This window comes from Triticum aestivum, chromosome 3B (genome assembly GCF_018294505.1).
Source record: "Triticum aestivum cultivar Chinese Spring chromosome 3B, IWGSC CS RefSeq v2.1, whole genome shotgun sequence".
NCBI lineage: Eukaryota > Viridiplantae > Streptophyta > Magnoliopsida > Poales > Poaceae > Triticum > Triticum aestivum.
In genome coordinates this window covers 844348197-844358448 of record NC_057801.1, presented here as the reverse complement: position 1 = coordinate 844358448, position 10252 = coordinate 844348197, and the positions used below count along the sequence as shown (strand labels likewise).

Sequence of the window (10252 nt, the reverse complement as noted above, 5' to 3'; positions counted from 1 at the left end):
GGATGGCTTCTGTGGTCTGGAGAGCATGGTCCGAACGGTTGCGGGAGGTTTGCGGGTCCATCTCTGAGATGACCTTATATACTGGACTTGACGAAATTGTGAAGTGTACCTTTTTTGCACCACCGATCATTCGTGGGCTGAAAAACTTTTCTCTCGTTTAACGAAGATGGAGAAACTAATCTCTATGAGAAATTTATTCATTGATACACGAGTACCCAAGACACCTGTTGTCTGGTCACCAACAAAGTGTCGGCTTTACCAAAACAAATTGGTACAAAAATTCTCCATGCATACATGTACCAAACATTTTTTTCATGCTGCATATGAAATCATTAAAAGAACATATTTGATTGTGAGTTGACTTGAATGCTACTAACTCAAGCCAAGTGCTAAGCATCCTTGTTGAACTAGTTAAGATGAAACACAACATTTATAGAACAAAATCACACATAGAAAATTACCATATTATAGTTTTCATATTTAGTACGTACTAAATAATTATCCTTTATTTATTTGCATTGAAAATATACATGCATACATCTAGAAACATCGATTAATTTTGTAGGCCTCTTCTATGATATATAAGGAAACTATAATGGACAGAACTGTCAATGGATATTTAAGTGTCACACCTTAGTCTATAAAGACTTATGTTTTATTTTATCTATTTTCTTTCATCAAGAGTAATTTGGGAAAGAAAAAAATAAGGTGTCCCAAAATGAACCAGCTACGTCTAATTCCCTGTAATAAATGCTTCAGATTTATTGAAGTTATATTTGCATGCATATCGTTAAAAATAATAATAAAATATTATTTTAATATTTAACTGTATTATTATGTAGGCGCTAAACATGGTACAAAAATATATTGGTTAAAATCGTCCAAACTCTACAAAAGATTAAATATGGAAAATTTAAATTGTAATTATTAAGAAATAAAAGAGTTTAGTCTAAATGAGTAATCTCTACTCCTAATGTTTTAGTTGGTTGAATAGTCTGCAGGGTTTATTTTTGTCCCACCACTTTCAACCGTGTTTTTTTCGCTGGTTTTTTTTCCGTCACCTCCCCCGCCCCACCCCGCAAAAAAAAACCAGCATGTCGATCCTATCCCCGATCTCCTTCCTCTCGATAGTTCTTTTGTTGCCGCCGCCGCCATCCGAGGAGAGACCCAATCGCCGCCGCCGAGGGGAGGGGACGAAACCGCCGAGGGGAGATGCCGCCGACGCCGAGGGGAGACGCCGCCGCCTCCGTCTGAGGGGAGAAGCAGGAGAGAAGCGGCCGTCCAAGGGGAGAAACTTTTTGTTCAGTCCTTCCATCAGTAACTGGCATTTATCGATGGAATATTTTACGATCTCCATTCCTTTTACTTACAGGCTTGGTTCTATGCCACTTTATTTCTTAGAAGCTACAGTCTCGATAATAAGGCATACTCCTTTTTTTAATTAGCAGCATAATTTTTTGTCCATCATGTTGTGCAATAAATTAGGAAGGAAATTGATGATGGGAGTCTCAGCTATGCCGGCAGTGCCTCCAATGTGGTGGCAGTCATGGCGGATGCCACCATGTGAGCTTCAGCTCATCGACGTTGTAGCGTGGAGTGGTTTCCTTCGTAGTTTAGGTTTCAGCAGTTGCTGCACTATGGTCATATGAATCTCTTCTGTATTTTTAGATACATCATTCATATAGGAGCAAGCTGGAATTGTATTGAATAGTAGCATGACTTAATAGGCCATGAGGATTAGAACTAATAGTGAGCCTTCAAGTTTTAAAAGGTAACTAAAAGTAATATATTGACAAAGTGCCACCATGCTAGGATATTTAACAATAATCTATTGATTAAATATTCCATGCTCATTAGTAAAAACATTGAGCAAAGCAGTCCTATTATAAACTATTTGGAATTGCAATTCATATGTTGCCCTTTTTATATGGTTTTCTAGTCCAGATTACATGTCCAGGTGCAGTTGAGTAATTTTGAGTCTAACGAACCTGGTCCAGCAACCGAAATTTCTGGAAATCAAAAGGAAGACCTAGAGAAAACACAACCAAAAATCCAGTAGCTCCTCCCACGAAGAAGCCGAGTCCCCGTGTGATCGCGGTGTCATTCAAACATTCCCAAAGAGTGCCAGATATCCCTATATAGAGTAGATGGACATCTACTTTCGCTTGTTCGTTGATTCCTTGATTCTTCTAGATGTGATTCCTGATGCTCTGCTGCTGGTGGATTTTGAACATTAAGATCTCTAGTTTATGCCTATTTTTTTCTTATAACTGAATTATGTCGATTGTTTCTTGTACGCAACAATTGTTAGTACGACTTGTTATATACATGCAAATAGATGAAGCCGAAGGTTCTTTTTCTGAATGATCATAAATCTGAGAGAATGACGTATTTGGTTGTGCAGGTTTCTCACTGATTTGTGTCCGAGAGAGAGAGAGAGAGAGAGAGAGAGAGAGAGAGAGAGAGAGAGAGAGAGAGAGAGAGAGAGAGAGAGAGGAAGGGGGAGAGAGGGAGAGAGAATTGTGGATTTATGGTTTATCAACTTCTGAATTTTATCGCCTTAGGTTTTCATTAGGGATAACCAAGACTATTGTCAAGCTTTATCTTTGTCACGGTCTAAGACAAGAAGAAACAAACATTGGCACTACAATACATGCATCTTTATATTCATCAAATTTAGTGCACTATCACCTCCTGCGATAGCTGAGAACAGTTTTACATGTCAATCATACATAGAACAAGATATCATCCATCGCGGTACGTGATTGCCTTTTCAAAGAGACAGAAGAGGGAGATGAAGGGCGGGAGAGAGAGAGAGAGAGAGAGAGAGAGAGAGAGAGAGAGAGAAAGGGAGAGAGAATTGTGGGTTTATGGTTTATCAGGCGAGAGCTTTATTCTTGCAAATTATAGTTACATGACTATCTCCCATTCCCTAATTGGAATTATTATGGAGGGAAGTTGGAGATGACGGATCCGGAGAGATGTCTCCGCTGCTGGCAGGGGCACCGCTATTCATGTGTGTGTCTGTTGCCGCTTCACACGTGTAGATGGGATGTATGATTTATAGAGTATAGCATTATTATGGGACCTTCATTTCTTGTTCAAATACTTTTATTTATATGTTAGTATCATGATAGTTAATATAGAAAAATTGTAGAGTCATTTTTTGTTATCTAGATGTTGTGTCGGGAAGGCATTAAATTAAGAGGATTAATTATGTATGGACAAAGAAAGTGATTGATGACAAGTTAAATCAACGGGAAAGAGCGACTAGAGGGATGTGTGGTGTTTGTAAGAATAGAGAGAAAAAAAGATGCTTGTATTTGTGTTGTGATTAAATATTCCATGCAAGATGCTCGTTTGTGGAGAGGAAAATGGGCATTGTTTACAAATTCATTTGTTGGCCCGTGGAAAATATAGTTGGCCCATGGGCATTTTTTGTATAACTTGAAAATATATCATGATGTTCCGAATAATTTACACAATTGTCCCAAGTATGCAATATTTAGCTTTATTCATTAGGTTTATGGCAAGTACAATGAGACATTATGTTTATGAAAACAATAAATGTTTGTTAGGTTTATTCATAAATACTGTAAATTTCTAAAAATGTATCATATTATAACTATATTTAAATAAATATTATATCTCTTGCGAATAGTCTTGCAGCGGATGGATAAAAGTGGTATAGAAGCAACAGAAACGAGCTACACAAGATTGAGATTGAGATTGTTAATTGACACACAAAATACATATCGCAAAACACGAGGCACATTAATATCTGATTAATTAGCCGGCATTCCTAGCAGAATAAATGAAGTTGTGGGTATTATATTCGATATGTTTTGAGACTTTTATAAGATTAACGCACCCAAACGTCAAAGATCGCGGGTTATAAATATAACTCTACGCATGTTGCCTAATATATAAGATCCAAAGACTAAAAATATATTTTTCTTTTACTCCTTTTTTCAATGGTCCCAAGAACGCTATGGAACTACACATAAGTCATCATAATGTGAGTGGCATAGATATGTGATCGGCAAGTTGGCCTACAGGTCTAGTTACTCGTCAAGAGTGGCTAATGAATATGGATGACAATATACAAAACATATAAATATTTCACCAATAGAACATAAGGCATAAACTACTAGACATTAATCAACAACAAGAAGTGATCACGATAACCGGTCAACACAATTTTCCCATAAACGGCGGCAGAGATGTAGCCGCTGATGGAGATGGAGTTGGTGATGATGGAATGGATGAACATCCTCCTGATGATGACTTTTTTTGGGTACCTTGGTGATGCCTTTGATTTGGTGAGGACAATGGCTTCAAATTCTGCCAGTTGGAGGCAGCGGATCCGATAGGATCTGCTAGTCCTAAGAGAAAGAAAAAATGGATTCTCTATTCCGGCCCGATGTTGGACAATTACCAGGAAAAATATATCAAGTGTTGTATTGGGAAAAGATTACGTGGGTACGTAAAAGGTGGCGTTCAGGGGAGCCATGCGGCAAAAAAACAAAGAAAGAAATGTTTGCACGCACCTCGCACATTGGAGCATCTTTTGATGACAGAAAAATCAATTTTTAAAATAGTTGTTTGCTACTTTATTTGAATTTACTGTTCCCGCCTAGGTGCAGAGATAAACATGGTCACCAACTCGCGGCACATGGGGGAAGAGTACTGCTGCATACACGAGGGAGAGCTAGAGAACTGAAGACGAGCAACGTCATTATAAATGCTACACATATATCTGCATTAGGCATCAGACTACTGATAGATACATCTATCAGAATAGTCCTTAGCCATCAGATTAAAAGCAGGACGTACGTCAGTTCTACTCGTCACCAAAATGGATAAAAAAAGATGTATCTAGACTAAAATACATCTAGATACATCCCCTTTTATCCATTTTGATGACTAGTATTTCCGAATGGGGAGTACAAATTTAAGCCTACACGAGATTAGTTGTAGCCGCTAATTTAGTGCTTCTTAACCGCTCCCGCAACCCACGCCTTCCATGTTTGGCTCCACCTGTATTCCCTTCTTCATCCCTAGGACGTTGCTTCCTTGTTGTATGCTTCCTTAAATCACGCTACATGCACCCATGTGATGGAAGCATGACTTGTGAGAACAGAATACATCTGGTCTTTTAGGAAAGAGATCACCTAAATTCTTGGTATAAAATCCCGTAAATGATGATTCGATTCTAGGAGATAAATCTCCAAAATAGACCCTGACTGTTTCTATTCCATAAGGCAACGGAAGCATTTTTTCATGAGATGAAAACAATCTATGCAGACTTGCGCAAGATTTCTCACATGCCATGGAACTAATTAATGCATACATTTTCCAAACGAAAGGACACATAGTTATGTATTGTAATGGTAACATTTTTCGGCGTAAATAGAACACTTCTTCTCGTTGCTGGAAACACATTCCATGTGAGTTGCTTCATACAGAACTTAATAAAGCTTCATAGGTTACCGTCTGATGTCGTGGTATGGATGTGCCATTTAACGGCTTCATACACACATTAGTAAAGCATCATAGCTTATCATGTGATGCTTCGGTGCAAAAAATATAACTTACAAATGGCTCATTTATGTCAATATTTTCTGCACTGGCAGGCCAACACATATGTAGAAAATAAATTAGAAGCTTCTAATTGTATAAGCATTGCTTCAAAACTCACTGCCGGATGCTTCGAGAGACTAGCTAACCTACAGCTCGTGGAGATGAGATATGGTAAAGTTTCCAACGTGCTGAGTCAGCCAACCGGCGGCATAGCAACGGTGTCGACACACATCTTGCTACGGATTTTACCTGAATGAGCTTATCCCGCTTGTCAAGAAGACCCAAGTCTTTAACCGACCAGCTGCATATCGACTTTTGAGCACTCTGGTTTGTCTTGCTTCATTGTTGCGTGTCACCTGAGAACATATACAAGATGTAATATATCAGCAAATCTGAAAAGGTGGATTACAGGTTATAAACATGTACATCTGATGTTTTATGAATATATTTGTATGAATCAAGACATTAGAAATAAGGAGCTTATTTGTTAAACACAGTGGTCCAAGAGTTGTAACATGTCTGTCGTCCTCTACTACTGTGCCTATGACTCTTTGGTTGTGCGTATCTCTTGTGTGCTGGTGTTGTGCCTATGACTATGTCTATATCGGCATGCACGCTTATTTATTTATTTATATTTTAACTGGAATGGCAGGAGCTCTGCCAACTATCATTAAAGCAGGGGGAAATGGGTATGTGCTTGTTAATGTGCTTGACTAGCCACAGTAGGAAACATGCATATGTTACTAATCTATGTTACTACCTATACAGTGGAAAGTAATATATGTACACTTCATTTATTATGTTGTAGGCTCATCTTGTATTGGTATATGTGAGTAACTAGTTATGTTGCCACATGCCTCTCTTTCCTCATTATTTATATGCCACATCATCTATTTTGCCTATATATGTGTGATGTTATCATTTATGTACTCCCAGGGTGGGTAGTCTTATGCCTATGTTTTTTAATGTGGTTATGCGTATGCTTTCTTTGTACTCATGCGGGGAACCTAACACATTTTTATCTACGAGTGAGCTATGTATGAATGATCGGCTGGCGACCGGTTTGTCGTTAATGAGTTCGTATGGTGCGAAAGTCACTCTAGACTCTGCGTCTAGCATCACGTTCCATGCACCTAGCTATAAAATGATCAGGACAAGAGCTTCTCAACTGGTCCGAGTATCTTCTCATCTTCTAATTAAACTGGTCTGACCCAACACCAGCTGGGCCGTCCGGCCGGAGAGCGTGATAGCTTCTCGCCTCCGGCCCGAGCGACGCACCCATGTAGCCCTTCGACCTAGCCAGCTGAGTATCCGCCTCCAGCCTCGACGCGACGGGCACCTCTGCGGCCGCCTTCCCGCAGCGCGCACGGGCGTCCAAGTCCACGGTCGTCATGCTGCTCTGGCACGACGATTCGTACGAGCTGTCTCCAGAGAGCGCGTCGTGGCTGCTGGAGGCCAGGCACCGCATCGCCTTCTTCTCGCTCCTGCGGTTGTGGCCGTGGCTTCTTCTTGTGCTAGCTAGCAGCTTCTTGATATTTCTCACAAATTTGAGCTTCGCATTCCCGACCCGATTCTGGGGTATGGCCACGACTGCTGACGGAGTGACCGGGCTCCGCCATGGCTCGTCGTGATCTCCAACACGCAGCTGGTGATTTTCGCCGTCGCGGTCTATCGACTCGCTGAGAGGCGAGAAGAGCGCGGGGTCGTGGCCGTCCAGGCCGAGGCTCCCATACCGCAGCATGAGCTCTTTGGCCTTCTCGCTGGAGCGGTAGCTCATGCTCTTGCTCAGATCCATGGCCGACGACGTCATGGCTCTGCCATCACCGTCCTCATCTTGTTCGGCGGACGAGGGGTGGTGATCTCTGCCACGAACGTCGTGGCGGAGGCAGGCGTTGACCCACTTGAGGTAGACGAGCTCCTCGACGTGCGCGCAGTGGTCCCTGCGTAGCTGCTCGATCTGCCTGGTCAGCCTCTCGTTAGCCTCCCTAAGGTAGTTTGCTTCATCCACCATGTCGTCCTTATAAATCCAGAAGAAAGAAGGACGGTTAATTAGCTTGTTTAGCCACATATTATGGACGAAGATTGGCCATATTAAAATCCTTGCGGAGAAGAGCCAGTGGTAAAGTATCTTCTAGGCAAAATGGGAAATTGGAAATTCAGACTTTGCACTTGTGGGGAGGGAATGTTCTCCCAAACAAAATGTCAAATGTCTTCTAGAAAATGTACTACTCCCAACGATCCATGTTAGTTGTTGATGATTTAGTACAAAGCATATATATGGGTGTGCTTTCTCAGTGGGACAGGGACTCGTTTGGAGTTAACGTAGTTTAGAAATGTATCAAACAAAGACCAAGAAACTAAGTTCACTTAGGTCATCAATGGCCAACATGTGACCATAACATAAGCTAATTAAATGACCATGTTATGTTCAATGGTCATATTGTGTTTCGCCCCAAAAAAGGTCAGCAACCCAGCACATAAAAGTAAGCTATCTTACCAGCATTCCTATATATGGTTAGATAATCCAGACATCCAAAGAAAAAAAATTAGTTTGAAATGTGAACAATTTTGTTGGATTTTCTATTTCAAAGCATCATCGGCTCAGAAATAAGGACTTTTTGGTTACAAGGAAATACATAAAAAATCTTTTTTTTTAGTTTCTCTCTCCCAGAAGATAACTTTGTTCACTTGACCAAAGCTGGAAACCAGTCAACAATCGACACATAAATCTGGAGAAATTGATATGCAGTCCCTCTGTTCCATAATACTTGTCGTTCGCGACAAGTATCAAGTATACATATTATGGAACGGGTCGGGGGAGTAGTAATTTTCACAAATTTAGACGAAATGGCAGAAAATGTTGAATTGAAATCGAGAATTAGGAATGCAGTTACCCCATCAACCAGACTAATAGTAACAGAGGAGGAGACCTGCTCCACATGCTGCAGCCTCCGAGCAAGCTCCATGTTCTCCTCCTCCAGCCCAGCCTTGGCCTTCCGTAGCGTCGCCGCCTCCGCAGCCAACACCCTTTCCCTGTTCTCGCCGGACTTTTCCAGCTGCATTACCTTGTCCCGGGGCGTGGCCGCCTCCCTCTGAGACTCCTCCCGCTCGATCTGCACCCGCTCCTTGAGTGCACGAAGCTTCTCCTTGGCGCGACCCAGCTGGGCCCGGACGGCCTCCAGCTCCGCCGCCTGGGCCTTGAGCCTCTCGTTCTCCTCATGGAGTAGCAAGGCATCGAGCTTCAGGATCCACGTCTCCAGGGCGGCGACGCTGAGGCGGTGCTCGAGCTGCTCTCTAAGGCCGTCGAGGTGCATCAGCTGGAGCTCTAGCCTCTGCTCCCGCTCCACGAGCGACAGCCACAACTCCTTGAACCGCTCGACATCGTCCTCCTGCTCCTTGTCCAGCATGCTCTGAACTCTTGCGACCGGAACCGGCTCGTCGTCGTCCCGGGCACCGATGGACGCGCTGTGGACCACCTTCTCCAGATATTCGTGCTTCGAACCCATGGACAAGAAATTAGAGGTGGTTGGATTGCCACGATCAAGAAATGAAACAGGAGCTCTAGCTTAGGATCACGACTTACATTATTCCCTGACAGTATTCTGAGGAGCCCGCCGTCCGGCGCAGGCAGAGGGAGAGCACGAGGTCTGGCTGCTGCAGACAAATCCATGGATGCAAATCAAATCGCACATGAAAAGAACTTGAGCCATGAAGTAATGAAACAAGCTGCATACCAGAAGTTGGCCTAGCTGCAGCAGAAGCAGCCAGACGTCGCCGGCGAGGCTGCTGACCAGAAACAAAGAGTGCAGCCACGTAAAGAGCAACAGCGGCGGCGGCGACCATCACGAATCCCTGCGGCCTTCCTTGGCCACTGTTGTTACTCCATCCGAGAAGGCGACTAATTAGCGCTGGAACAGGGAAGCTGATCAGAGTAGGATCGAAGCCCGCCCTCATCGGATCAAGTTGGGCGGAGAATATGAGGCCTCCCTCCTGGTCGTCCATGGCGTCAAGCGAGCGCCATATGTTGGGCATGCACTGCTCTCCAGTTCGCCATGCCCAGAGACCTTGAAGAGGCCCCATGCCGTATTTACGCCAAACTAGACCAAAATATAGAACTCCTACATTGAGTCTTGATCTCTCCTACATTGAGAATTTGAGAGGACGATGCACTTTTTCCTCGTGTCCGCGTACCACATTGTCCTTGTGATCCAGCACGCCGAAGAAATGGAGGTTTAGTTGGTGCTTGGTTGGAATTGGTTTGGCGCTGTTAGTTAGTTGCATCTAGAGAGAAAAAACAAAACAAAAATGATTATGTGTAATTTTTGTCGTCTGGGAATAGGACGGATAGTGTAGGTGTTGAAGATATATATGAGTTCGTCAGGATGTATATCAGCGGTGGCAAAACCATGTTCTGCATACCATGGATGCTATACCACCTCAACCAACTATCTTTTTCCAGCCACATACATATACATAGAGAGCCAGGAAAAATGTTCACGTGTTTCGAAAATAAGTTCATGGCATTTTTAAAAAATATTTATGATTTTTCTGAAAAATTCCACATATAGTACTAAAAATGTTGATAGCATTCTAGAAAAATGTTAGCTGGCGTTTTACAAAAAATCAAAAATTGGAATAAATGTAATTGATATTATGTATTTATAAGGGA

At 42.4% G+C, this 10252-nt stretch overlaps 1 protein-coding gene across 3 annotated transcripts; it reads right to left on the bottom strand.

Moving 5' to 3' along the window:
* Positions 1 to 6672: 6672 nt before the first annotated feature.
* LOC123067051 (uncharacterized) lies at positions 6673 to 9835 on the bottom strand. Of its 3 annotated transcripts, none has more exons than XM_044490011.1 (4): positions 9318 to 9835; positions 9167 to 9237; positions 8514 to 9077; positions 6673 to 7600 (listed from the first exon to the last, which is right to left on the bottom strand). In XM_044490011.1, the coding sequence occupies exons 1-4, from the start codon at positions 9661 to 9663 to the stop codon at positions 6776 to 6778; spliced, it is 1806 nt and encodes a 601-aa protein (XP_044345946.1). In that variant the 5' UTR covers positions 9664 to 9835; the 3' UTR covers positions 6673 to 6775. The 3 variants fall into 3 exon arrangements, with proteins under 3 accessions (XP_044345946.1, XP_044345945.1, XP_044345944.1); XM_044490010.1 differs by having other exon boundaries at positions 8478 to 9077; positions 9167 to 9234; positions 9318 to 9834; XM_044490009.1 differs by having other exon boundaries at positions 8478 to 9077; positions 9318 to 9833.
* Between the last annotated feature and the right edge of the window lie 417 nt (positions 9836 to 10252).

Coding starts and splice junctions, on each gene's coding strand:
- LOC123067051 (XM_044490009.1), bottom strand. CDS start 9,663: ATGGGGCCTCTTCAAGGTCTCTGGGCATGGCGAACTGGAGAGCAGTGC. Junction 9,238..9,317: donor TGCAGCTAGGCCAACTTCTG/GTATGCAGCTTG, acceptor ATTTGTCTGCAG/CAGCCAGACCTCGTGCTCTC. Junction 7,601..8,477: donor CTATTAGTCTGGTTGATGGG/GTAACTGCATTC, acceptor TGGATTTATAAG/GACGACATGGTGGATGAAGC.